Source organism: Pelodiscus sinensis, chromosome 8 (assembly GCF_049634645.1).
Source record: "Pelodiscus sinensis isolate JC-2024 chromosome 8, ASM4963464v1, whole genome shotgun sequence".
In the NCBI taxonomy this organism is placed as follows: Eukaryota; Metazoa; Chordata; order Testudines; family Trionychidae; genus Pelodiscus; species Pelodiscus sinensis.
The window spans coordinates 10,243,570-10,271,241 of NC_134718.1; the positions used below are offsets into that span (position 1 = coordinate 10,243,570).

Consider the following 27,672-nt stretch of genomic DNA (forward strand, 5'->3'; position numbering starts at 1 on the left):
ACAATTCCCAAGCAAGTCCATGGAGGCCTTGTGCATGGACACCTTGCAGGACCGTATCCATAATTAGAATTGTGCAAAACTAAGCGGTTCTGATTCACAAACACTTGAGTAAATATTTATTTTCTTCAGTTTCTATTCCCTGGGTTGGCACCTCTGAATTCTGCACACAATCAGTAAAACAGCGACTTCTGCAAGATCCTTCCTGGAGGAGTCCATTATCTAGTCTGATAAAAAGTGGATCTGGTTCTGTGCCACAGACATCATTATAACCAATGTGAGTGATACAAGTTAAGGTTGCCTGCCACTTCCCATTGTAAGACATGCTTTCACTTGCTGCTAACTTCACCACTCTTACATCATTTGGGCCCAACTTTTCCATGCCATGTCTCTGTCGGAGCTGAATTATATTGGGAAGATTTCAGGATTTCAGCAAACACAGAGCAGTCATTTCCCAGAATAAGGGCACAGGCATCCTTAATTTTGGCACTTCCTAACTTTTAAGTGCTTGACTTGGTAGCGTTAATGTTAACCGAATATGGTTTTTTCTATATATGTTATTTACTTAGGTTTGCACTCCGATCCGATCTCATTAGCTAATGAGTGTCAGGTCATTACTGGATGAGAAAGGTGCATAAATACTTAGATGACCCAGACACAGGTATTGATCATCCAACAGCACTCTTCCTTCAGAGACAAGGTTGCAATTTGGCATTAAAAAACACTTACTGTTTCTTTAGGGTTTCTAAGACAATTATCACCAGGGCTCGAAAAACAATGTAATCTACTTGCCTGCGGCGAGTAGATTACACCCCAAAAGAGCTGGCACAGAGCGATCTGCGCATGCAACAGACGAGACCTGATTATCACTACGGCATGGAAATGCTGTTGAACAGAGCTGTGTCTTTTAGATGAGACAAAAATCAGTACTGATTACCTGCACAGACTGATAGAACACTAGAACAGGAAGGGACCTCGAGAGGTCATCAAATCCAGTCCCCTGTCCTCATGGCAGGACCCAGTACTGTCTAGACCATCCCTAATAGATGTCTATATAACCTGCAATCATTAAAAATCCCATAATTTTCCAAGCATAGGGGTGTTCTCTCCAGCAGTTTGGGCCAATTCCAACTCTGGCATTTACATTTTGTCTACCAAAATTCACTCAACAGTTATAGCAGGAAAAAGGGAATATTCATTTGCCGTCTTAGGCCACGTGTCCACCACAGAGCTTAGAGCAGCACAGCAGTACTGATGCAGTTGTACCACTGTAAGGTTTCCTGAGTAGCTGCTCAATGCTGATGGGAGAATTCTTCCATTGTCATAATTAAACTACCCCACACACGCAATCAGTGGCAACAGCTGTGTTAATGGGAGAAGTTCTCTTACCAACCTAGCACTGTCCACATCGGCGCTTATGACTTATGTCACTTGGAGTGGGGAGGTGGTGTTTTTTACAGCCCTGAGAGACATAAGCTTTTCCAACAGAAGCGGTAGTGTAGACAGCAGAACAAGTGTAACTGCACTTGCTGTAGTAAGCCCCAAGTCAATGGGCCATCTCATGACCTCTAAGTTAGGCATGTGTTTCAATACTTTGTTGAATTCGCCCTTAAAGTCAGTATATGTGTGGTTCTCTTTCATCCCATACATGGCTGCAGTTTCAGTGATGATTGAAATGAACTCGGTATATATTTTGGGTATCAGTTTCTAATTCATTTTGGGATGCGAGGTTATTTTCTGATCTTATTTTAGCACATTTTAATGCCTTTCCTCCTCCTTATCCCCATCTCTATATCTTTTGAATGTGACTATGAGACAAACCATGTTAAGAATTTTCAGCTTTGATCTGCATGATGTTTTTGCTTTTAAGTGTAGGTTAGAATTATTACAGCATGTTCACTAACAACATTTCATTACTAGCTCTGGATTTCCTAGTACGAGCATTGTTCTCTGCCTGCATGTGTTCTTCTGTTTATGACTGTGAAAGGACGAATAGTTTTATTTCACTGTATATTTTCCAGGTACGGCTAATGCGTCATGGAAGAGAGAAAGATGTACAACGTAATTATATATCATGAAGGATCAAAGCAAGGAAGAGATGGGAGAGGAATGCAACTCTTCTCTCCTCTCTGCTAAAAGAGAAGGAAAGTACTTTTCTTCTCCCTAACTTGGGGAAGTAACATCCTCTGCCCTACCCATCTCATGACTTCCCATCCTACTTTACTGTTTTGGTTTGTACTCCCCGTCCACTTTCCAACTACAGGCAGTCCCCGGGTTACGTACAAGATAGGGACTATAGGTTTGTTCTTAAGTTGAATTTGTATGTAAGTCGGAACTGGCTCCAGATTCAGCCGCTGCTGCTGAAACTGACCAGGGGCTGACTACAGGAAGCTGGAGGCAGAATTGCTCTGCCCCCAGCTTCCTGGAATCAGCCACTGATCAGTTTCAACAGCGGCTGAATCTCGAGCCTGGGACAGAACAGCTGAGCTGCCAGGTAGGTCCCTGCAGGACCAACCCGGCAGCACCCCAGCTGCTCTACCCCAGGGTCCACAACAAAAGCCTGGTCTGCTGGGGGGGGCGCACTAGCTGCGGCCCCCCCTCAGCAGACCAAGGACACGGGGAGCAAATCCGCAACGGCGGCGGGGTGCCGCGCCTCTGAGGCTTTGCTCTGGCAAAGCCTCAGAGGCGCGGGACTCCACCGCCGCTGCGGCTTTGCTCCGGGTGTCCCTGGTCTGCTGGAGATGGTCCCCAGCAGACCAGAGGCACCGGGAGCAAAGCGGCGGCGGGGTGCCACGCCTCTGAGGCTTTGCTCTGACAAAGTCTCAGAGGCGCGGGACCCCACCACCGCTGCGGCTTTGCTCCCAGTGTCCCTGGTCTGCTGGAGACAGTCCCCAGCAGACCAGGGACACCCGGAGCAGCTTTTCTCGCCCCGGAGGTCGAGGTGGCGGGACCGCTGCGCTCTGGGCGGTCCCGCTGCCTGCGAGCTCCGGGGCGAGAAAGCCCCGTTTGTAAGTGCGGATCCGACGTAAGTCGGATCCACGTAACTCGGGGACTTCCTGTACATTAAACCAGTAAAGACAGGTAGCCAGTCCATATTACCATACAGATTCATAGATTCTAAAAACAAGGAACAATTATTATAATCTAGTCTGACCTCCTGTATAATGAAAGTCACAGAAATTCCTCCAAACAATTTCTAGAGTATGTCTGGGTGTATTGTTAATTTGCACAACAGGTCAAAATTAATCCTTTGGTCTCATAAATGGTTATTTCAATAAAGAAATGCCAACTGTGGTGATAAGAGGGTATGAGAGTGATTAATGGCTTTAGAAGATAAAAAGAGAGGGTGCCTAGTGAAATTATAATCTAAAAACATTCATAAATGCATATAGTTTTATTTAAGAGGACATCTCTATGAACAGCTAATGAGTGAGCCATCACTAATGATATTGTCTTGCTTCACTGAAAACTCTACAGCTATGTCTACACTGGCAGCTTTTTGAGCAAGAATGGCCGTTCTTGCACGAAAACTTGCGGAGCATCTACACTGCACGTGTGTTCTTGCACAAGTAAATTTACAGTAAAGAATCAGACAAGAGGGCTTCTTGTGCAAGAGTTATTTCTCTCCCCCATGAGTAATAAGCCCTCTTGCTCAAGAGCTTTTCCACAAGAAGGCAGTGTGGAAGGGCAACAGGGGTTTCTTGCGCAAGAGAGCGTCCACACCACCATTGATGCTCTTGCACAAAAGCACATCTCTCGCGCAAAAGCATATGGCAGTGTTGACACGCTCTTGCACAAGACCTTTTGCCCAAGAACTCTTGCACAAAATAGTTCTTGCGCAAGAAGCCTGCAGAGTAGACACAGCCTACCAGCTTTTATTAGTAGCATTATGCTTAAAGTTGTGTATGTCTCTTTCTGGTCATGATCAGCCAGTATAAAGACATGGAAAATTCATCTGTTTAAATTTGGTAAAATTTGGTAAAAGTTTCAAACCCATGGTATTTCAGCCAATGAGATTAAGAAGGGTGAAACCAATGTTCCATCTAGTCCAGTGTCCTATACAGTAGCAGATGCTTGGTACTTCAGAGGGAATGAAGAGAACAGACAATCACTGAGTGACCCATTCCCTGTCATCTGCTCCCAGTTTCTGACAATCAGAAATGCTTCACAGGACAAGTATTGCAAAAGCAGGTCTTGAATGAAGTTTTTACTCCTTTGTATTTGTTAGCACTCCAGATCAAATTCAACTCTGAAAGAGAGAGTTGATTCTAACCTACATTTGGTGTCAACAACAGACTGTTTAAATTTTTAAATTGTTGTGGGCAATGCATGGCTAAGTTCCCAAGATATGTTTCTAGGGTTGGCAGGTAGGAAAGAATCTTTACTTAAAAATTAGTAAATTTGATGTAGAATCAGTAAGAAAGAAAAATATCACAGTTTTTTCTTTTGTTTTTAAGTCATTTTTCAGACTAAAAAAATCACATTTTAAATTTCCGTCTTCTCATAGTATCTGGCATGTAATGTGACCTACTGATACACAATTATAAGGTGGAGAAATATGCACTACATTAGCACTCTTATTACAAAAAATATTCAAATATTGACTTGCCTTAAAATCTTCATGCCTCCTTCTGTTTTTTTCACTCTATGCAAGGACAAAGGCAAAAGAAAACCGATGATACTTAACAGTGACCCAGAATGCTGACTCATTTACGACAGTGATTAGCTACATTTTTTTCCACTTCCACTTTCTTTGTTTTGTTCCAGAACATGTCTGTGGCATCTGTTAGAAAGTTTTTATTACTAGCTATCACAATTATTGCAGCTGTACATAGCATTGTGTATAAAATCAATCAGGCTTTATGACATACTTATTACCTATTAGCCTTATGTCCAATGTTTAGCATTGGTTTGATGTGTAACTTTTTATTTATCTCTATTAAAAAATCTCAAAAATATAAAATTATAATTATAAATCAGCTTGGCCAAAATTAGGATGCACAGTTCTACAAGTGGTTACTTAAGTGTATTAGGCTCTGATCTGAACACACTAATCCAGGGATGGGCATGTCATTATATTAAAGGCCTATATAATCAAAGCTTTAAAAGTCTGTATTGGCATCCCTAATGTCACTATATTAGCAGGACATCCAGGAAAGGGGTCAGTTAAACTCATATTTCAAGACAGGCAGACAGACTGAGAAACAAGAACCACAAAAAACACAATGAATTATTTGGATTCTGCAGGGAGAAACACAAAATAAAAAAATCAGCTATATCTTTCTCTCAGAGCCAGAACTGATCAAAGAAGTCAGCGATGTTACTACTGGCCTCTTTGGACTCTAAATTGGCTTTCGGTGCACAGTGATCTGTTGTAGAGTAGGTTACATAACCACAGGTGAACCAGTTACTGGGGCTGCAACATACACATGGCAGAAGAGCTGCCCAAACACATAAACAGGCCAAGGTATTTGAGAGTTTCTTATTTCAATCATGAACCCTTATAGGGAGTGTCAAAAATGGCTACTTTTTAAGATTGTGTCAGTGTAAATAGAGAAAGAATGAGAAAATTAGGCTAAAAAAGAAACTGAAAAACACACTCTCTTTAGATCAGTGGTTCTCAAAGTGCAGTGCTGCCTCCCAGGTGGTCCGTGGCTCAAGCTCAGCCCCCCTCTTCTCCGACACAGCAGGAAGCCTCATGGTCAGCGCACAGCCGTGAGGCTGCAGCACCCGCTCTGGCTTTGGGGGTCAGCACCCGCTCTGGCTTTGGGGGTATGTGGGATGAGAAGGGAGGTGGAAGAAAGCAAACTCATCCCCACCCCATGGGGCACAGAGCTACAGGTGCATACTCTGAACCCCTCATTTTTGTTCCCACCCAAGAGCTTAAGGGGGGGCCCATAAAATCCACTAACTCCGGAACCCCAGAAAAGTAAATCTGAACTGAGGCCTTGAACCTCAGTCTTCCCTTCCCCTCACCCCATGGGGCTGAAGTGCCAGAGGAGTGAGGAGTCTTAGTTGGGGGCTACATCGGTGAGGGTTGGGGGTTTCAAACTTGTTTTTTTGCTTCTCGCTTGTATGGTCCCCAGCTGATTTTTCTGTGAGTCAGTGAACCCCGACCCAAAAGGGTTCCCCACACCTGCCTTGAATAAAGAAAATATTGAAACCTTTTGTGTTGGTCATAAATTAATATTTTACTTTAGTTAAAATGAAGTTTGATAAACTAACATGAGAAAGTTAATACATTTCATCTGTTGAATCATTTAAATTAAACCATTCTCCCTAGCTGCAGCACTAACAAAATGGCTCGGGTGTAATTATGTGATTAACGGTAAGTTTCTATTAGCAACTGGTGGTCCGTGGAAAGGTTTACATTCAGCCAAGTGGTCCATGGGCCAAGTTTGAGAACCACTGCTTTGGATCCTCTCTCATAAAACATGCACAAGGAACTACAGTAGCATGTTTAGCATTGGGAAAGTAGCAAAAAAGTGCACTGATATAGCAAAGTACTGAGACTCTGGAATACCCCATGTATTGCCTCTCACTTCCTCCCACACCAACCCTAGAAGTCAGCACTCCCATTAACCAACATGCAATATCAGAATATTGTGATTGGATTTACAATAGACATCATTTAATTGTGTACATAGGAAATTGCGTACATAGTCCTCATCATAGTGCAATTAGCTATGAAACCCTTTGTTTTCTGTATATGGAACCTTTAACTCTAAGCATAATCCTTGGTTCCATGCAAAGCTTACTGAAGGTCAATGAGACCCTTTCCATTGAGTTTAGCAGGCCATTTAGATCAGGCCCTCTGTGTGCAAAAACAGAAACTGCCTTTGCTCTCATTACTGACTACAAGAAGAAACATACACTGTGTCCTCATGGGGTCTGTTTGCTCCTTTCATATAGAGAAATATAACAGCACACAGGTTCAGAGTGTCTACACAAGTGGTGTTTTCAGGATACCCACATCCAAATGCAGTACTTTGTGATTAAATATGACTACCACATATTTTTATAGCACTTTCTATCCAATTGGTATTTGGTTGCTATTAATTGAGTAAAAAGAAAACAGGATAGCTTTTTTTAAGATGATTGATTATGAGAGAGATATAGGTTGATTCCTGCATGTGCAGCTGCCAAGAAGCTGAGAGTTTTAAAGCATTTTCAATAAGCTGAAACCTGTTTAGATATGTAATAAAATATTTTGTGCGAGTTTGAGGAGATAAAGAGGTCTCATTCTTTAGCAGAATCCTGTAGCTTCATGAACAAGCAGAATGGGATCAGTAAGTTTAATGTATTCATGTAACAGTAGCACGAACAAATCTCTATGCCCTATTGGCACAGTTCATTTTATTCTGTGCTCTTCTACTTTCTGTCCACTCGTAGAATGTATTCAGTTTTTATACAAACAGAGGCACAGGAAAAATAAATAAAAATCAAATATAACTATAGAAATAATTTCCTCGTATAACTTTAGATTATTTTTCAGAACATTAAATGGGAGGCTGGTATTAAACTGTTGGCAAAAAATTCCATCTTTTCTCATGAGTGGCCAAGCACATGCACAATGTAATGAGCTAATCTGAGAAAAACATATAAGCCATTGCCCCTCCCCCCCCCCAAAAAAGCTGGTGTTTTTGGTAGGCTAGTTTCTGTTCAAGGCATATATATAAAGTCTGGGTCTTAAATTGATTTTATAGACATATACCTATTTTCACAAACTTCTGATATATTTTCATTCTTAAGTGCAAACATTTACCTGACATGCTGGAAACCCAAACAGAAGCCTGGTGCTAAATAGAAGCACCAGATAGGGAAATTGATTATGAATCGATATGCTTATTTTCTTGTATACAGTGAATATGCAAATCATAAAAACATATAACTTATGGAAAGAAGAAAACAGGCTTTTAAAAAGTTATTTCAGTTTTACTATTATAGGCCCCCAGCCTACAAATTGCTCCATATAAACAGATTCCTGTGCCAAACTGTGGCCAATTGGAGCTGTGAGCGGCCCTTCCTGTGGAACTCAGGTGAATCAAGCATCCGGTGGCCCACTAGAGGTTAATCCTGACGAACCATGTCGGGCCTATGGGCTGCTTTTTGCCCACTCCTATTCTAATCCTATAGGGCTTGTCCTGCCACCTTCTACTCATACAAGTTGCCTTTATTGCCACAAATATTCCCATCAAAGTTACTAGGACTAATTGTGTGAGTAAAGACTACTCACACGAGGGTAAGTTTATAGATCAAACCAATGGAAAAATATTTTGCAGTCAAATAGTAACTTTCCTCAACGTTGAAGTTTGATATAACCTGAACTGAGATTTGAACGCTGCAATTTCCTGAAACAATTTTAGACTTTCATTCCCATTTACTATAAATGGAGTTATTTTATAAAGGAGAATAGAGAAAGAGATCATTGAGGGATAGGAATTTATCTTCAAACACCTTCCATTGCAAATGGAAAACTAAGGCACAGGCTAAAGTCCAGATTTTTTAAGGCATTTGGATGTTCATATCCTCAGCATTGCAACTCCTCACCGGTTTAGGTGTCTAAAGCTTTTCAAAAACAGATTTATGACCCTAAATCACATTGGCTAACATTAGGATTTTAGCTCCTCCTTGCCTACATCCCTTTTAAAAATGAGTTTAAACACCTAACTCAATTAGGCATTACACAGCTGATTACCACAGTGCCTCAATACTTTTATACATCTGGGTCCAGGTGTCTTATCCAAGATCACACAACAAATCCATGGCAGACCAAGGAATTGCACCTAGGTCTACATGAACGCTAGTGACTGAACCACTTTCTCTCTCTTTAGTACAATGCAAACAGCTTCCATTCCACAAAATCTTTATCTTCTTCTCCCATTGACTTCAGTGAGACTTTGATCAAGCTCTTTGACAGTGTCCTTGCAAAATGACTTCAGTGGATTGTGAGCTTGGTCTAGTGTGTATAAAATATATTGGTTTAATAAAAGTCCTGATCCTTTGACAATATACTCTTCTAATTGGTTTATATTGTGCTATAAAGTCAAGACTCCTCAGGACTGCAAATTTAGCCCATTCCTTCCTGTTCCTCTCCCCTCCCCATTTAAGAGAGAAAAGTTGATTCTAATAATAAAGTTAGTTGTTATCCAAGTTTTATTAGTCTTTTTTGTCAGAAGTTGTCTCATCACAAGAAACCCCGCAGCAAAGTCTCTGCTTATTTAACTGATCACCGATTTCATTTTTTGATTAATTCATTCTCCCTGCCACCACCAGTTTGATTCTAAAGCACATTAAAAATGAAGGCAGACAGGAAGGACAGAAGTCTAGCCAGAAAATTTATGTCGATCCCTGTTGATTATTCCAGGCAGCAGGTGAGCTTTGTCTGGCTACCATGTATATGTTCTTCAGTTTATAATTCTCTAGACATCTGAACTCAAAAACAAATCAGATTAGGGTAATGAATTGGTCTTAGCCAATTCTTCTCTTTCCCATGAATAACATCCCTCAGGAGAAAAAACAGCTGGAAAGTCCCAGACTTACAGAAAATATGTTTCACCTCATGGAATCTCCTATGAAAAGCAGGGAAAGGAATGGAAAAGACAAACTCCTAAGTGGCTGAGCCAGAAGAAAGCCATCCCTTTTGGTTCGCCTCCAAGAACTGCTTTCTAGGCTTCTTCAAGCAAATCTAGGGTCCTGTGCAAAACAGCAGGTTACATAAGAACATAAGAACGACCGTACTGGGTAAGACCAAAGGTCCATCTAGCCCAGTATCCTGTCTGCCAACAGTGGCCAGCACCAGGTGCCCCAGAGAGGGTGGACCGAAGACAATGATCAAGCGATTTGTCTCCTGCCATCCCTCTCCAGCCTCTGACAGAGAGAGGCCAAGGACACCATTTTATCCCCTGGCTAATAGCCTTTTATGGACCTAACCTCCATTAAATTATCTAGCTTCTCTTTAAACTCTATTATCGTCCTAGCCTTCACAGCCTCCTCTGGCAAGGAGTTCCACAGGTTGACTATTTGCTTTGTGAAGAAGAACTTCCTTTTATTAGTTTGAAGCCTGCTACCCATTCATTTCATTTGGTGTCCTCTAGTCCTTATATTATGGGAACTAATGAAGAACTTTTCTTTATCCGCCGTCTCCACATCACTCATGATTTTATAGACCTCTATCATATCCCCCCTCAGTCTCCTCTTTTCTAAACTGAGAAGTCCCAGTCGCTTTAACCTCTCCTCATATGGGACCCGTTCCAAACCCCTAATCATTTTAGTTGCCCTTTCCTGAACCCTTTCCAAGGCCAAAATATCTTTTTTGAGGTGAGGAGACCACATTTGTACACAGTATTCAAGATGTGGGCGTACCATAGTTTTATACAGGAGCAGTAAGATATTCTGGGTCTTATTTTCTATCCCTTTCCTAATAATTCCTAGCATCCTGTTTGCCTTTTTGACCGCCGCTGCACACTGTGTGGAAGTTTTCAGAGAACTGTCCACGATAACTCCAAGATCTCTTTCCTGATTTGTCGTAGCCAAATTAGCCCCCATCATACTGTACGTATAGTTGGGGTTATTTTTCCCGATGTACATTACTTTACACTTATCCACATTAAATTTCATTTGCCATTTTGTTACCCAATCACTCAGTTTGGTGAGATCTTCTTGGAGTCCCTCACAGTCTGCTTCTGTCTTGACTATCCTAAACAGTTTGGTATCATCCGCAAACTTTACTACCTCACTGCTTACCCCTTTTTCCAGATCATTTATGAATAAGTTGAAAAGGTTAGTTTCTATTAAACAGGAAATGTGGAGATCTGCGTTTTATCATAGCCCTGGAGAGGCTGAGGACAGAAAGGAAAACTTCCTGATTTCTCATGGGGAAGTTGTTTAACAGCTACTAAGTTTACCTCAACAAATAGAAGATCTGCGTGGAATATTGCACACAGCCCCTTGAGGTATATTCAATTAATATTTAACAATAAGCCTTTTGTCAAACACATGTTCCTCACAATCAATGGTAGACATAATTGCTCATCATGGTAGCCCTTTTTACAGTCCCTTCTCTTGCTCAAAACAATTAGTACATCATGGATAAAAGATACAAGAACTAAAATTATATTCTAAAACTTCCCTGTAAAGAACAGAGATACAAAATAATGCTGGGGGGGGGGGGAGGGGGCAAGTATTCTTCATTTATTCTCATATGCAAGGTACAGGCTATATCTTCCAGTGCCTAGATTCCCTAGTTGAAGCCAAGAATAAAATCTAGCCATGTTAAATAAAACTACATGTGCTGAGGTCTGGTTCATTATAAAGTCTACAAGTTAGAGGTTCAAAGCTTAGATTTCCTGCTGAAAATTAGAATGAATGTTTATGTATGCTAAAAATATGCTATACGTTGAGCTGGCTGGTAAATACACCATTGTTAAAACTTCTGAGTGTATAGTATAATTAATCCTGAAAAGTGCTGTCAGACCCCTTTCAGAGCATCTTTTAACAATGGGGTGCATTATTGTGCAAAATGGTTCCAAGCTCTGGGGAATCCTGACACATTTTAATGACATAACTTACTAGATATTCCGATTTAACTGAAATTTACCACATATTTTCAAAATACACTTCATGAAATAAAGTGTATAGTGGAAGAGACTGCTATTCAGTCACCTGACTTTGCTTGTTTTGGGGTGATTTGGACTTTGCATTCATTAGATAAACCTGGAGAGAGTGTTCCTCGTATTCAATTCTTAATGCGTAAGAATGGGGAACTGAAATTGGAAACATCACCTAACCAGCTCCTCTAGAAAATGGTTGGCTTTAATGATAAAAATAAGAACATAAGAACATAGGAATGGCCATACTGGGTTAGACCAAAGGTCCATCTAGCCCAGTATACTATCTGCTGACAGTGGCCAGTTCCAGGTGTCCCAGAGGGGGTGGACCAAAGACAATGATCAAGCAATTTGTCTCCTGCCATCCATCTCCAGTCTTTGTCAAACAGGCCAGGGACACCACTCCTTACCCCTTGGCTAATAGCCTTTTATGGACCTAACCTCCATGAATTTATCTAGCTCTTTTTTAAACTCTGTTATAGTCCTAGCCTTCCCAGCCTCCTTTGGCAAGGAGTTCCACAGGTTGCCTATGTGCTATGTAAAGAACTTTCTTTTATTAGTTTTAAACCTCTTACCCATTAATTTCATTTGGTGTCCTCTAGTTCTTATATTATGGGAACAAGTAAATAACTTTTCTTTATTCACCCACACCACTCATGATTTTCATACCTCTATCATATCCCTCCCTCAGTCCCCTATTTTCTAAACTGAAAAGTCCCAGTCTCTTCAGCCTCTCCTTATATGGGACCCATTCCAAACCCCTAATCATTTTAGTTGCCCTTTTCTGAACCTTTTCTAATGCCAAAATATCTTTTTTGAGGTGAGGAGACCACATCTGTATGCGGTATTCAAGATGTGGGCGTGCCATAGTATTATATAGTAAGATATTCTTCATCTTATTTTTTATCCCTTTTTTAATAATTCCTAACATCCTATTTGCTTTTTTGACTGCCGCTGCACTCTGCATGGATGTTTTCATGTGACAAAAATTCTTTACACAGTTGGAAATTAAGGAACCCTTCATGAACACCAACCTGGAACACACACGGTATAGAACACTCCCTGTCCCCACAAGTGTTCAGAAATTAAATCTCACACTTCCTGTCACTCATCAGAGAATGTATGTGGTGCTATCTTGATAAGACTTTCCCACTCATTCATCAAGTCAAATTTCAACATATTGGAACTAAAAGATGCATCTATATATATATATCACAATAAAACAGTTACGTAGTTTCCCAAATTCTGCCCAGCATTTTCCTCAGCAATAAAGCAAGGTGCTAGTTTGCAGAATGCCAAATCCTCCCCCGCTAAGGACTCACTATTCTATTTTGAGTTTGCCATCCGCCACTGTTCTCAAAGTGCTCCGGCTGTTTCCACTGCAGCTACAGCTCCCAACTGGAGAACAGGGTAAACAGCAGGTTAATATATACATCTATCTATCTGTATATATTCATTTGCCATAAATGGCCAGCTAAGTCTGAATTGCTACCATGGGAGAACACCTGAACGTATTGTTATACATCCCTTTGAAATGAAAGCAAAACCACAACATCAGTGCAATAGCCCAACAACACTGGAGTCTATGTGTAGTCACAACATTAAGCCAAAACATGCACACAGACCTGGCTGAGTGATGAACTTTTATTTCAACCAAGAAACTGAAAATCAGGGAAAATATTCCGTTTGGTTCCAAAAATGTTCAGAATGTGTCAGTAAATTGAATGACTCCATTTTGGGCCAGCAGAGAACAAGATGTTTTATGTGTTTAGCCCAGTGGTTAGGGCACTTCACAGGCATGTGGGAAGGAGACCCATGTTTGAATCCTGACTCTGGAACAGAGACCTCCCCCCTTTGTGCTACAGGCTATTCTGGCATGGGTTGCTCTCAGTTTCTCTTAGTGGAGCTGTTCCACTTCATACCAGTGAGTATTTAAAACAAAGAGAGAAAGACCGAAAATGATTTACCTCCTCTCTGCCTGGTTTAGAGGGATATGAATCCACGTTCCTTAATTACCAAGCAGTAGAGTCATTCTCAGGCCAGGTCTACTCTAGCATAGAAAAATCGATGCAAGACATACAACTCCAGCTATGTGAATTGAGTAGCTGGAGTTGACATGCCTTGCATGGATTTTCCAGGGTGATCTCACAGAAGGAGGATGATGGCAGAAATGTTCCCGTCAACCTCCGCTATTCGTCATGACGAGTACCGTCTACTGAAGGGGACAACCTCAGTGCTTGATTTAGCGGGTCTTTACTAGACCTGCTAAATCAAACCCTGAAGGAAGTGGACACATAGCCTTACTCCCTCTCTTTGGCCCAATAATTACTGTAGTTACAAAGTGGAACAGCTCTAGCAGGAGATGCAGCCCAGGCCACAGTAGCCTAGAACCTGCTGGGCAGGGCACTCAACAGGGAGAAGAAAGAGCTTAGTAAAGTCCCTTTTCAGAATAGGGATTCACACCTTGATCTTTTACACCACAGGCAAGTGCCCAATCACTAGAGTACTGTTCATAAAAAGAGGTGCATACATGTGTGCTGGTTCTGAAAAGCTTTCCCCAAGCTGAAACAATTAGCTCAAATTCAAAACAGTTTCAGTCAACCCAAAACTACATATGTAGTGAATAAATTATTTGTCTAAAGTCTTCTCCCAACCCTGCTGTTGAGAACCCTCCAGTAAGTCGTCATATTGTATTTTACTCATGTTAAAAGATGTGCAGACCTACTTTGAAAGATTAAAAAGAAAAAAGACATTGAGTCATCAGTGAAACTTACCATTATACATTTTTTACCCTGTCCCATAGAAAAGCTATGCCTTCCCCTTTTGGCCTATGACCAAACCTTGAGTTTTCAATGAATGTGACCATTCTCAAAGAGGCAACGACAAGTGTTTTCTACAGGGCACTACTCAGCCACATTTTCAAAAGCTTCTTATGTATTTCCATAAGGTGATTTTAACTGGAGAATCTGAAAGCTATATTTCACATACAGGCAGTCCCTGGGTTATGTACAAGATAGGGACTGTAGGTTTGTTCTTAAGTTGAATTTGTATGTAAGTCGGAACTGGCATCCAGATTCAGCCGCTGCTGAAACTGACCAGCGGCTGACTACAGGAAGTCCGAGGCAGAGTTGCTCTGCCCCGGGCTTCCTGGAATCAGCCGCTGATGAGTTTCAACAGCGGCTGACTTGGGGACGCCTGGGGCAGAGCAGCTGGGGTGCTGCTGGGTTGGTCCAGTAGCGCCGAGGAGCGGCGCTGCGGGACCAACCCGGCAGCACCCCAGCTGCTCTACCCCAGGCGTCCTGATTCAGCCGCTGCTGAAACTGACCAGCAGCAGTTGAATCAGGACGCCTGGGACAGAGCAGCTGGGGCGCTGCCGCGTTGGTCCAGTAGCACCGAGGAGCGGCGCCGTGGGACCAACCCGGCAGTGCCCCAGCTGCTCTACCCCAGGCGTTGGCGAGAAAAGCCTGGTCTGCTGTGGGGGGGTGGCGCACTAGACTTTGCTCTGCGTCTCCCTGGTCTGCTGGGGGCCCCTCCCCCAGCAGACCAGGGAGACGCGGAGCGGCTTTTCTCGCCGCAGAGGAGGCGGGCGGTGGGACCGCGCGCATCTGGGCGGTCCCGCCGCCCGCGTCCTCCGCCGCATCTCCCTGGTCTGCTGGGGGATTCCCCCCAGCAGACCAGGGAGACGGGGAGCAAAGCCGCAGAGGACGCGGGCAGCGGGACCGCGGCATGTCTGGGCAGTCCCGCCTCCCACGTCCTCCGGGGCGAGAAAAGCCCTGTTCGTAAGTACGGATCCGATATAAGTCGAATCCGCGTAACTCGGGGACTGCCTGTATATCCAGTCCTAGAAGGATGCACCTAGTTTTTCAAGGAGGGGAGTGGTTCATTTTTGTATTACATATATATTTGTTGGATCATTAATTGAGCATATACTTGTGTTCAGACATTAAAATGACATCAAAATCATTTATCTTGGAAATTATTACAAGCTCTACTTGTTTTTTTCTTGAGTGCTGTTGTATTATTTTAAATATGATTTATTTTTATGCACAAAAAATATCTTTTTATTAGTAGGGTTTTTATTAGTTAGTCGATTAATCTCAGCAAACACATGTGATTAATTACTCGTGATTAATAATAATTTTCATTGCACTGTCAAGCAATACAATGCCAATTGAAATTTATTAACTATTTGGGGGGGATACATTTTCAAATACAACACAGAATATGAAGTGTACAATGCTCATTATGTTGTTATATATTATAAATTATGGATTTTTACAAATAGTTTAAAAAATCAGTACAAATATTTACAAACAACACATAGTCCTGTAGCACCTTAGACACTAACAAATATATATTTAGTATCATGAGCAAAGTGGATTTCACCCATAAAAGCTCAGGATACTATACACATTTTTGTTAGTTTCTAAGATGCTACAACAGGACTTCTTGTTTTTAAAACTACAGACTAACACAGCTACCCCTCTGAGACTATATTACAAATATTTGTACGAGTTTGTTTACATTTGCAATAAAGAATGGGGCCTGTGTCTTATTTACAATTTCATCTGAAAGTAAGAACAAGTGATCACGTGACATTACCTGCCAAATATGCTGAACATTTGTATGCCCCCCTTCATCCTTCCTTCTAGAGGACATGCTTCCATGTTTGTTAAAAAAAATAACGTGTTAATTAAATTTGTGACTGAATTCCTTGGGGGAGAATTGTATGTCTCCTGCTCTATTTTACACACCTTTTGCCATATAGTTCATGTTATTGACATCTTGGATGATGACCTATCTCACATGTGGTTCATTTTAAGAACCCTGTCACTGCAGATTTGACAAAATGCAAAGGAGACACCAATGTGAGATTTCTAAAAGTAGCTACAACACTTGCCTCAAAGTTCAAGAATATCAAGTGCCTTTCAAACTCCAAGAAGGACAAAGTGTGGAGCATGCTTTCAGAGGTCTTAAAAGAGCAACACTCTGATGTGTAAACTACAGAACCTGGACCACCAAAAAAAAAATCAACCTTTTGCTGGTGGCATCTGACTCAGATGAAAATTAATGTGTGTCAGTCCATACTGCTTTGGATTATTATCAAGCAGAACCTGTCACTAACATGTAAGCATGTCCTCTGGAATGGTGGTTGAAGCATGAAGGGACATATGAATCATTAGTTCCTCTGGCTCATACATCTTGCACTACAATCTACAGTAGTGCTTTGTGAACATCTATTTTCACTTTCAGATGACTCTGTAAACAAGAAGTGAGTGGCATTATCTCTTGCAAATGTAAACAAACTTGTATGTCCAAGTGATTGACAAAACAAGAAATAGGGTTCAGTTTATTTGTAAATGACAAATCTTTTACTTTTAAATGCAGTTTTTTGTACATAATTCTACATTTGCAAGTTCAATTTTTATGATATAGAGATTGCACCGCACTACAGCTTTTGTTTTAGGTGAATTGGAAAATACTATTTATTTTTTACAGTGCAAATATTTGTAATAAAAAAATAAAGCAAGCACTTTATTGTTATGACTGTTGAAACTGAAATCAATATATAGGAAAATACAGAAGACATCAAAAATATTTAAATAAATGGTACTTTGTTAATCTAACAGTATGTTTAATCAAGCCATTAATCGTGATTATTTTTAATCACATTATTAATTACAGTTACTTTTTAATCACTTAACAGCCCTATTGCTTAGTAAAATAAACTGCCCTAATTTGAAGAACATAAGAAGAAGATCTGTTGAATAAGAAGGTATCATTTTTACCAAGTCAGTTTTCCGGCCATATTCAGCCCACAAGGACATACCAAGGCAATGCTCAATATCCACTCTCTATATTTTCTTATTTCCCTGTTGGAAATATGGTTTGACCTTGAAAACTTGCAACATCTCTAAAACGGTAATCTTGTCTCTGTTCCCTAAAAATCTGTTTAACTTCTATAGACTTAGAAGTAAAAGTGGATGTTTTTGGAGTAGCTTTAGACTTTTTATGTAGAAAACTAATACAAAGTTCTTGATTGGAAAATGTAAGAGAATATGGATTTGCTTTTCTTGGATTCCAGCTATTTGTTCTTCTCCATGCTATTTCTGTCATGGTCACATTGATAGAGATATCTCAGTAATGTGCTGCCAACCCAAGTGTGCACTTAAGGTCCCAATCCTACATCACTGAAATCACCACCTTGGAATACCAAAAGAAACTACACTGTCTCCTTAAAAGCCTCCCCACAGCTACTCGGGAACAAATCCTCACAGAATCACCTTCTGACCCCCGACCAGGATTGTTCTATCTACTTCCCAAGATCCATAAACCTGGGCACCCCGGACGTCCCATCATCTCTGGTATTGGCACGCTCACTACTGGTCTATCCAACTATGTAGACTCTCTTCTCAAACCCTTCGCAACCAATACCCCCAGCTATCTCCGAGACACTACTGACTTCCTAAGGAAACTACAAAACATCGATAACCTCCCCAATAACACCATCCTTGCCACCATGGATGTAGAAGCTCTATATACCAACATCCCACATGAAGACGGATTACAAGCAATTAGAAACACTATCCCAGAGGACACTACTGCCAACCTGATAGAAGACCTATGTAACTTTGTTCTCACCCACAATTATTTCCAGTTTGAGAACAACTTATACCTCCAGATCAGCGGCACAGCCATGGGTACACGCATGGCCCCACAGTACGCTAACATCTTTATGGCTGACCTAGAACAACGTTTCCTCAACTCCCGTCCCCTTTCACCCCTTCTCTAGCTACGGTACATCAATGACATCTTTATGATCTGGACGCATGGCCAAGAAACATTGGAGATATTCCACAGAGATTTCAACAACCTACACCCCACCATCAACCTCAGCCTGGACCATTCTACACGAGAGATCCACTTCCTGGACACCACAGTACAAATCAACAATGGAAAATTAGACACCACTCTCTACAGAAAACCCACCGACTCATACAGTTACCTACATGCTTCCAGCTCCCATCCAGAACACACCACATGATCCATCATCTATAGCCAAGCCCTTCGATACAACCGCATCTGCTCTAATCCCACTGACAGAGACCAGAAGCTTCAGGATCTCTACCAAGCATTTATAAACCTCAACTACCCACCCGGAGAAATAAAAAAGCAAATTGAAAGAGCCAGACGAATACCTAGAAACCGTCTACTTCAAGACAGACCCAAGAAAACCAACAATAGAACACCACTTGTCATCACCTACAACCCCCAACTTAAACCTGTCCAACACATTATCAATAAACTACAGCCTATACTGGAACAGGATACCATACTCCAAGAGGCTCTGGGAGACAGACCCATGGTCTCCTATAGACAACAACCTAACCTCAAGATGATTCTTACCAACAACCACAGGACATACCACACTAATACCAACCCTGGTACCTTCCCTTGCAACAAACCCCGTTGCCAGCTTTGTCCACATATTCATTCTGCTGATACCATTATTGGACCTAACCAAGTGAGTTATAAGATCAAGAATACATATTCCTGCGCATCCAGAAATATAATCTATGGTATCATGTGCTGAAAGTGTCCGTCTGCTATGTACATTGGACAAACATCTCAGACACTTTGCCAAAGGATTAATGCCCACAAAACAGATATCAGACAAGATCACAAAGAAAAAACAGTTTCTTGCCATTTTAACCAGAAAGGACACTCTCTCAATGACTTAACCACCTGCATTCTGCTACAAAGACCTTTTACATCTGCACTTGAAAGGGAATCCTCTGAACTGTCATTCATGTTAAAATTTGACACTCTCCAAAAAAGAATGAACAAACACTCGAACTATCTTACCCATTACCAAGATAGCTTCCCCAATTATCACCTCTAATACCATTAACTCACAAACATCCCACTCTCCCCACCTCTAATATCATCAATTCACAGACACTTACCTTCCTTCCTCCCCCCCCGCCCCCGCATCCTCCTCCTGTTCTGCAATGTGATTTGTCCTTTTAATATGTGTTCATTTTTTTAAATTGTATCCTTTGGTATATATGGTTGTGACTATTTTCTTCCACTATTTGATCTGAGGAAGTGGGTCTGGCCCACGAAAGCTCATCATCTAATAAACCATCTTGTTAGTCTTTAAAGTGCTACATTGTCCTGCATTTTGCTTCAGCTACCCCAGACTAACACGGCTACATTTCTATCACTGAAATCAATCGGAATTTTGTCTTTGACTTTAGTGGGCACAGGTTTGACCCCTTTTTAGCACTGGATTCAATTTGTTGGCTTTCTCTTTATGATAATTAAGGAAGGACACAACATCACTTGAAAAATAAAACTTCACTGCAAATATTACACTCAAAACCAGACCAATGTAATGAGTAGACTGATATTACTATGCAATGGGGACAAGCAGGCAAGAAAACAGGATTTGGGGATCCCCAAGGTTTCTTTGTTCCTATTTCAAACCAAAGTAAATGACCAATTTTAAAGTGTTTCTTGGTTTCTCTAAGACCAGCAAGTAAATAGTATGTGGTAGGGAGGGATGGTTTCACAGTATCTAGCAGGATGGTGATTTAGATAGAGGCAGACAAATTATCACACAGTCAAATACAAAGTTCCTTGTGGGATGGTCAAGTATTTGTTCTATAACATATGACAAGCCCAGACAGCCACACATGCAGCAGCTGGCATATGAACAATTGTTTCAGGAAATAGGTTTCGTTTTGAAAAGCTATAGGATAGGAAGCAATTTGGGAGGGTTTTCTGAAGGGCTCAGCATTGAACCTAATTCTGCTCCCATTCAAGCCAATGGAAGTTTTGAATTCAGTGAGAGGAGAGTTCTGCCAGAGTTCGTCAAATGCAAAACAACTGAAAAATCCCACCTTTCGTATTTAAATTGCAACCTGGTCTGTTTCTTAAAGGATGGCAAAAGTATCATCACAGCCAAATAGTGATAGAAATGTAGCCATGTTAGTCTGGTGTAGCTGAAACAAAACCCCAGGACTATGTAGCACTTTAAAGACTAACAGGATGGTTGAATAGGTGATGAGCTTTCGTGGGCCAGACCCACTTCCTCAGATGAGGAAATTGTTCCTCTGACAGCACTGAAATTTTTTGCATTTGTTCATTTAAAAAAAAATCCAAATGTGCTGAGCATGATTATATTTCAATATATTGCTAACTGAAGGAAATACAGCTGCAAATATTTCAAACCATATTTACTTCAGCAATATTTCCATCTCCTCCAGATACAGAATTCTCTGAAACTGCGTAAAAGAGGATGTCAGTTAAAGGTTATCAGAAATGCTATAAGCTCAAATAACTACAGGCAGTCCCTGGGTTATGTACAAGATAGGGACTGTAGGTTTGTTCTTAAGTTGAATGTGTATGTAAGTCGGAACTGATCCGTTTCAACAGAGGCTGAATCTGGACGCCAGTTCTGACTTACATACAGATTCAACTTAAGAACCCCAGGCTCCGCGGCTTTGCTCTGCTTTGCTCCCCGTCCCACATAAGTCGGATCCACGTAACTCGGGGACTGCCTGTATCGGATTTGGGATCTGAAAGCTTATCATATAACCTATGACAGGATGGATAGGCCCTGAGCCTCACTCATGGGCTACATCTACGCTGCAGCGCTATTTCAAAATATAACGGGCTCGCTATTCTGACGTCCCTGTAAAGCTCATGCCATGTTCAGTAAGAGTCATTTCGGAATAGCAACTTATTTTGAAATAAGTGCTGTGTAGACAGTGCCAAATTTTGAAATAAGCTATTGACTCAAAATAAGCTATGCAATTTTCAAAGCTCAAATTACGTAGCTTATTTCGTACTCTGGGTGCATTGGTGACGTACCCATGGAGGCCTTGTTGCCTAGCCCCAACCCACCCCAGGGAATGGCAGAAGAGAGGTCCTCCAAGTTGCTTAGAGTGGCTATGGGGGAAACAACCAGTCAGGACCCAGCAGGCTAGTATAAGAAGTGCCACAGGGCCAGAGTGAATTCAGTTCAGTGTCACCACTTTATTTTGGAGTGGGGACAAAGAGAAACATTACTGAAGGCACGCAGAGAGGCCCTAATGGGACTTGTGCCATAACATTGGAATTTGGAGTTCCAAAGGAGTTTGCTTTGCGTCTATCACACACATGTATGTATGATTTGGCCAGAGTACTGAGTCAGTGAAGACCTACCACAAATGGGAGGTGGGGGGGGGGGGGGGGGGGGAGAGCGAGCATGTGTGCAGGCACACACACTCGGACAGGGGGCAGTTGGAAGAGGTAAGTGCAACCTCATCACACATACAATTAACACATAGATACCTCTTTTTCACAACTGCCACTTGTGTATTAAAAGATACACACGTGTTAACAAATACTTCTTTTTTGTTACAAAAATTTAGTAAAATTAGCGAACAGCAGCAAAGCTTGAAAGGCAGAGAAATAAGTTAATTAAGCCAAATTATCAAGTCTTTCCTTACTCAAAGAAGCTAGTATTAAAAAGGGAGTTTTGCATGATTAAAGACAACAAGATTTGAGTCTATACTTATCCAATTTTATTGTCTTCAAGATGTTTTAAAGCAAACTACAATTGGGTAAAAGTTAAGCTAATAACTGACATAACTGACTACAAATATACATGTACAAAAGGGCAGCCAAACAGCTGTTTTCTATTGTGTCTGAGTACTCCCTTGGGTAACTGGTTTATGTAGTTAAAGAAATATTGATCTGAAAGCCTTAAATATTTCTGTATTACTGAAATAGCTACAGTATCTCTAGAGACTATACACAAAGAGAAAAATAGAAATGTCTGCCTCTCGTGTGAGAAAATTAATGTGATTGTTCATTACTGCATGTTACTATAAAATTCCAACTTTAAAAATTACCTTAAATTCCCTGATTTTTAGATTTTTAGGTTTCAAATTCATAAGCATCTCGCCAATTAACTTTGCTACAATTAACTTTGTTTAGTATAATAAACTTTATAATAGTGTTTAACACTAACAGATAAGCCCAGGCCAGAGCCATAGGCCAATTCATTTGTAGGTGGGCATCAAAGAACTGTTAAGTGTATTGGTATGTATTCAAACTAACAAACGCATATGCTACAAGAGATGTTGATATTATTATATTTTCCTTATCTGTAACTAGCTGTCTGGTACTACATTACATTTACATTTCATATACCCCAGTAGTTACATTTGCATTATGTGTACCCTGGTAATTAGATGATCCTAAAGGGTATGCTTGCATGAGAATGTAGTCAGGTGTTCAATTCATGACAATTAGTAAAATGCTTTATTGTTTGCTATTACAAACATTTGCATTTGTGTATAGATGGGGCGAAAGCAATTTAAATTTTTTACCAGTACAAGGGTCTGGCCTCACGCAGACCAGGCTCCAGCTGCTGCAGTGGTAACAAGAGCAGAGGCTGGGAGCCTACTGGGCTATTTTTAAATGGCTGAGTCCAATAGCAGCTACCCATTTTGCCCCTCCGCTCCTGATGGCGATCTTGGGCAGGGGGGGGGGACAAGAGAGGCAGAAATGTTGCTGGACTCTACCAACAAGGCTGACGATGGGGGACAAAAGGAGCAGTAACACTGAAGTGCTGCCTCAGAAGCACTTTCGCATTGGCTGTGTATGGGCCATATCAATGACCACTTCTAACTGGTATGCTGTCCCAGCCCAGACGGCCTCACTTCCACCTCTGTGTATAACCCTGTACCTAAATGACTCATGAAAGAAATCTTGCACAGTGCTAATGAAGAACTTAAGGCCTGTAAAAGGAAATGATCATTACAAAGCAAGTGGCCAGTGCATGAGTAAAACACGTATCCGATTGTGGTTTGGAGAAGAAGCAGTAAGTACGGTTTCAAAGGAAGATCCTTTATTTCTGGACCATTTAGATTCTAACAGGGAAGAACAACTAACATGAAGATGGATCCCCCAAAATCTCTGAGTAGCCCTGAGAAACTTTTGGAAAATTGGCAGTGTTTGCATCCTGCCATCTTTGGAATTATAAACTGTGACTAAACTATGATTTTATCTAGATTATAATGATTTAAAACCACTTTCAGGAGACTATTTTACTGTATTTATTTATTTATTCCACTTATTCTTAGGGCAAATTTCAGACAGTCTCGCTGCTGAAACTGCTAGGTTACCATTTGGAGCCAGATGTGGTAGAGGTATGTTTTTCTTTTTATTCTATAAAGATGGATAAGTGAGCTGGACTCACACCACAAAGCAAGTCCTGCTAGCCTGGTACCCAGATGGACAGTCTTACTCTTTCCCTAGTACAAGTTTTTTAAACAACCATTTTCTCATTGGCCTGTTGTAGGAAAATCCAAGACTAGGTGCTCAGATGTACTAGATGAATTCATATTTCAGACACAAGGGTTTATTTTAATATTGGGTAGGCTACCCCAGAATTGGAACTACAACATATTGGGCACAGACAGGCATGGCCAAGCATCTGTCCGGTAATCAATCTGTATGAGAGAACTAAATCTCGGCCCACTTCTCAGCAGAGAATTGTAGCAATTCAGATTTGATTGCAGCCACTGAACCACTGTATGAGCTTGGTAAGACAATTCACCTCTCTGCACTTCTGTTTCTCCTCCAACCCCTTTGTTTGATTTGTCTATTTTGATTGTAAGCTCTTTAGGGAAGGAACTGTTTTCCACTGTTTGCATACTGCAAAGACTGGGGGGGGGGGGGCTCTAATCTTAGCTGGGGCCTCTTGGCATTATCATAATTCACTTTATACTGCAGATCCCTCAACAGAATATGTGGAAGTGTAGCTCCTTCTTCAGAAACATTTAGACCACCTCCCCGCTACCTGCCCCCACATCCAGGTTGATTAAAGTTTCTTAAAGTTATGCCAAATCTCTTCCCCCCCCTCCCCCCCCCCCCCCCCCCCCCCCACACACACACAATGTACTTAAATTGTTAGGGGATTCTTTTTTTGAAATCAAAGTTCCTAAATATACAAACCCTCAATGGGGCAATGCTGATCAGACTATGATTTTGATAAGATTTCAGAAGAAAAATATGCACAGCTTTGACATCTGAACTGAGTGCGGAGAGCAAGTTAAGAACAATTTACACCTAGCAATCTAGCTTCTCATATGCCCTTAGGAAATAACTTCTTTGAGTGGAAGAAATTCAATCACTAAATGGTTGCATCAAAAAGCTTCTCACCTTCATCATGCTAATATTTCAATGTTGAAAAATGGCCACTGACTACTAGCCATCACTGCTGCTGCTGCATCAAGTCAAAAGGGAGGGGAGAAATAAAAAGATTTCTGACTCATTACTAATAAAGCATCTGTTACTAGCTGTAAAGTAAATTTCAGAGCCTTTTAATTTAAACATGAACTGAGACAGGGGTGCAAGATTAGTTTGCATTATCAGCTGGTTGAATAACTCTCAGTGAATACCTTAGCTAACTTTCCAGCAGAGTACAAAAGAGCAGAAGGGAAATTGAAAGACAAAATGATAGAAAGAGGCTATGTCTACACTTAAAACGCTACAACTTCATCTGTACCTCTGTAGGGCTTCCGTGAAGACATTCAGAATAGGGACAGGAAGGTAGCTACGGTGATGGAAGAATTCTTCCATCAATGTAGTACTGTCTACACTAGGCTTAGGACAGCATGGCTATGTCACTCAGGAGTCTGTAAGCTTGAAAGCTGGTCTCTCTTCCCAGCAGAGGTTGGTCCAATGAAAGATACCACCTTTCCCACCTTTTCTCCCTAATATTCTTGGACTAACACAGCTATAGCAGCCCTGATACTCTCTTTTTCAGGGGACTCTGACAAAAAAAGGTGCAGTATTGTTTATCTGTTTAATGCAAGTGCCTTGAAGTTAGATATTAAGAAAAAACTTTCTAAGTACAAGGATGGTTAAGTACTGGAATTGGTTGCCAAGAGAAACTGGAATCCCCATCCTTGGAGGTTTCAGAATAGTTCAGACAAAAACCAGTCAGGGATGGTTGCGGTACACTTGTTCCTGCTTCGCTGTCTGAGAAAGCAGGAAAGGGGCTGCACTAGATGACCCTTGATGTCCTTTCCAGCCCTACATTTCTATCTATATATTGTAGAGATGTCTGTCTCTCTATGAATCCATCTCTCTGTGAGTCAGTTTGTTCAAGAACTCCTCCAACATAGTAAGAGCTGGGAGCCCCAAATTTGGTACGCAGCTTCCTCTTATCCTAACTTTAAGCAAGGTCAGAGTTTGGTTGTGCCAGGAAAACAGGATGTGCCTGGAATTTGATTGTTTTTCTATAACACGGAAAGGGGGCTGAATAGAGGGGTGCAATACTGCACAGTCACCACTGGGGGGCAGTGAGCATGTGGGACAGCTATACTGCACAGTGACCTCTGGAGGCATCTGCACCAGGAAAGTTGGGGACAGGGCTTGCCACCTTGCCAGCACGATACAAAATGTAGTGGGCAGGCCACATTTCTGGTGCGGTCTAGAAAATAAAACATATGTGGCCTTGCTCTTTTACTATGAGCAGCCTGCTCCATTAGTATTATAAAAAAAGGGGGGGAAGGGTTGTAGTTAATGCAAGCCTTAACTTGCACCCTTACCACTTTCCATAGGGGTTCATAGAAGATAGTGTCAGAGGAGAGTTGTTGGCTCAGGCGCATGTTGGAGAATATGAAATATTTCTCATGAACATTTTCATATAATTCCACCTCCCCCATTTTTCCTTGAACAAACGTAAATGGAAAAAATTCTAGATAGCATATGTCCTTAAAGGACCAAATAAAGCTATTTACTAGGACTACATCTATTGTTAGGCATGGATGTTATTGTGATGATGTCAATACATACAGTGAGAAACCTGGATGATGTTACTGTGACCTGACTAACTACAACTCTTAGGACCAAATTTCTGCTGCAAATGCTCATAGAAATGGTTCCACAAGCACTTGCTTTCCATACTACCCTGTTCTAGTAGAACTCAGCTGTCTGAATTCTCATAGGAAGAAAGCACAAAAGGGAGAGCCAACATGGTTGAAGAAAGTAAATAGATATTTGCTATAATGTTTTGTGCGTGAGACCTTTGGACACTGCATTTCCCCACCCATTATTTAAAAAATTGCTACAAAAGAAGCAAAAACTATGAACAATGCAGTTACTCCACAGGAAATCTGTATACTACAGGCAGTCATTTCTTTTATATATTTTTGGTAGTGGTTCTGTATATAGTGTATGATGACACAAAACAGTGAAAAGAGGTTCTTTTCAGTCCAAAATAAACACAACCTTCAGATTTCACTGCATTTTCTTTACTTTTCATTCCACTGTTTAAAGTTTTCTTGGGATAGGCACAGTGGGGAGGCAAGAAAGAAACTGACAGAAATGTTAACACTTTCTAGAATCCAATTGATCTTTTGGACAAGAAAGAATGTCAGTTTTTAAACCCAGCTCAGAATTCAACAATTAGGATCTCTCTCTCTCTCTCTCTCTAATAGGTTCAGAATAGAACAGAAGTGTCCAATACAAGTGTCAATGCTGAATAATGGACTCAAATTCCAGATTTAAATTTTGTAAGCAATGGCTATTCCTAATGCATTTACAAACTAAGAGGTTCAGTTCAGAGACAAGTCCCAACTCTACAGTCCCTATGCAAGTAAAATTTCTATTAATTTCAATAGAAGTTAAAGTATTTATATCTGTCAAACAAAACCACCACATTTTCTTTTTAGCTTTTCCTCTCATTACAGATTCAAATACATAGTAAAATCCACTAAAAACTACAAGGCGGTGTTGCTTCTTTAGGGTGCAAAATACTTATTCGGCTTTATAGCAAATGGCTTCTATTTACTGCTTTTATTATTCAGTGAGTGAAAAAAAATCAAGTTTTGAACTGCAACAGAATCAGGGTATAAACTCAGTGGATCCATGTAACTAATTGTTTTGCTTTGGGATATGCATTTGCATTAATTGACTGCTAATGTCATGCTCTGATACCACTGAAGCTATGGTACCTTGTACAAGTAGTGTGATAATTGTGTATTCTACCTCCTTTTTA

At 41.0% G+C, this 27,672-nt stretch overlaps 1 protein-coding gene across 27 annotated transcripts in view; it reads right to left on the reverse strand.

Annotated features, from left to right (window-relative positions):
• KCNMA1 (potassium calcium-activated channel subfamily M alpha 1) overlaps positions 1–27,672 on the reverse strand; it is a 742,164-nt gene that overhangs the window by 567,239 nt on the left and 147,253 nt on the right. For 8 of the 27 annotated variants that reach the window (XM_075934710.1, XM_075934709.1, XM_075934711.1 and 5 more), the window contains exon 2: positions 4,607–4,642. The exons of the other annotated variants lie outside the window; for them this stretch is intronic. In XM_075934710.1, coding sequence (XP_075790825.1) covers positions 4,607–4,642 — 36 coding nt within the window. The remainder of the gene's footprint in view (positions 1–4,606; positions 4,643–27,672) is intronic. 27 annotated transcript variants of the gene reach the window in all.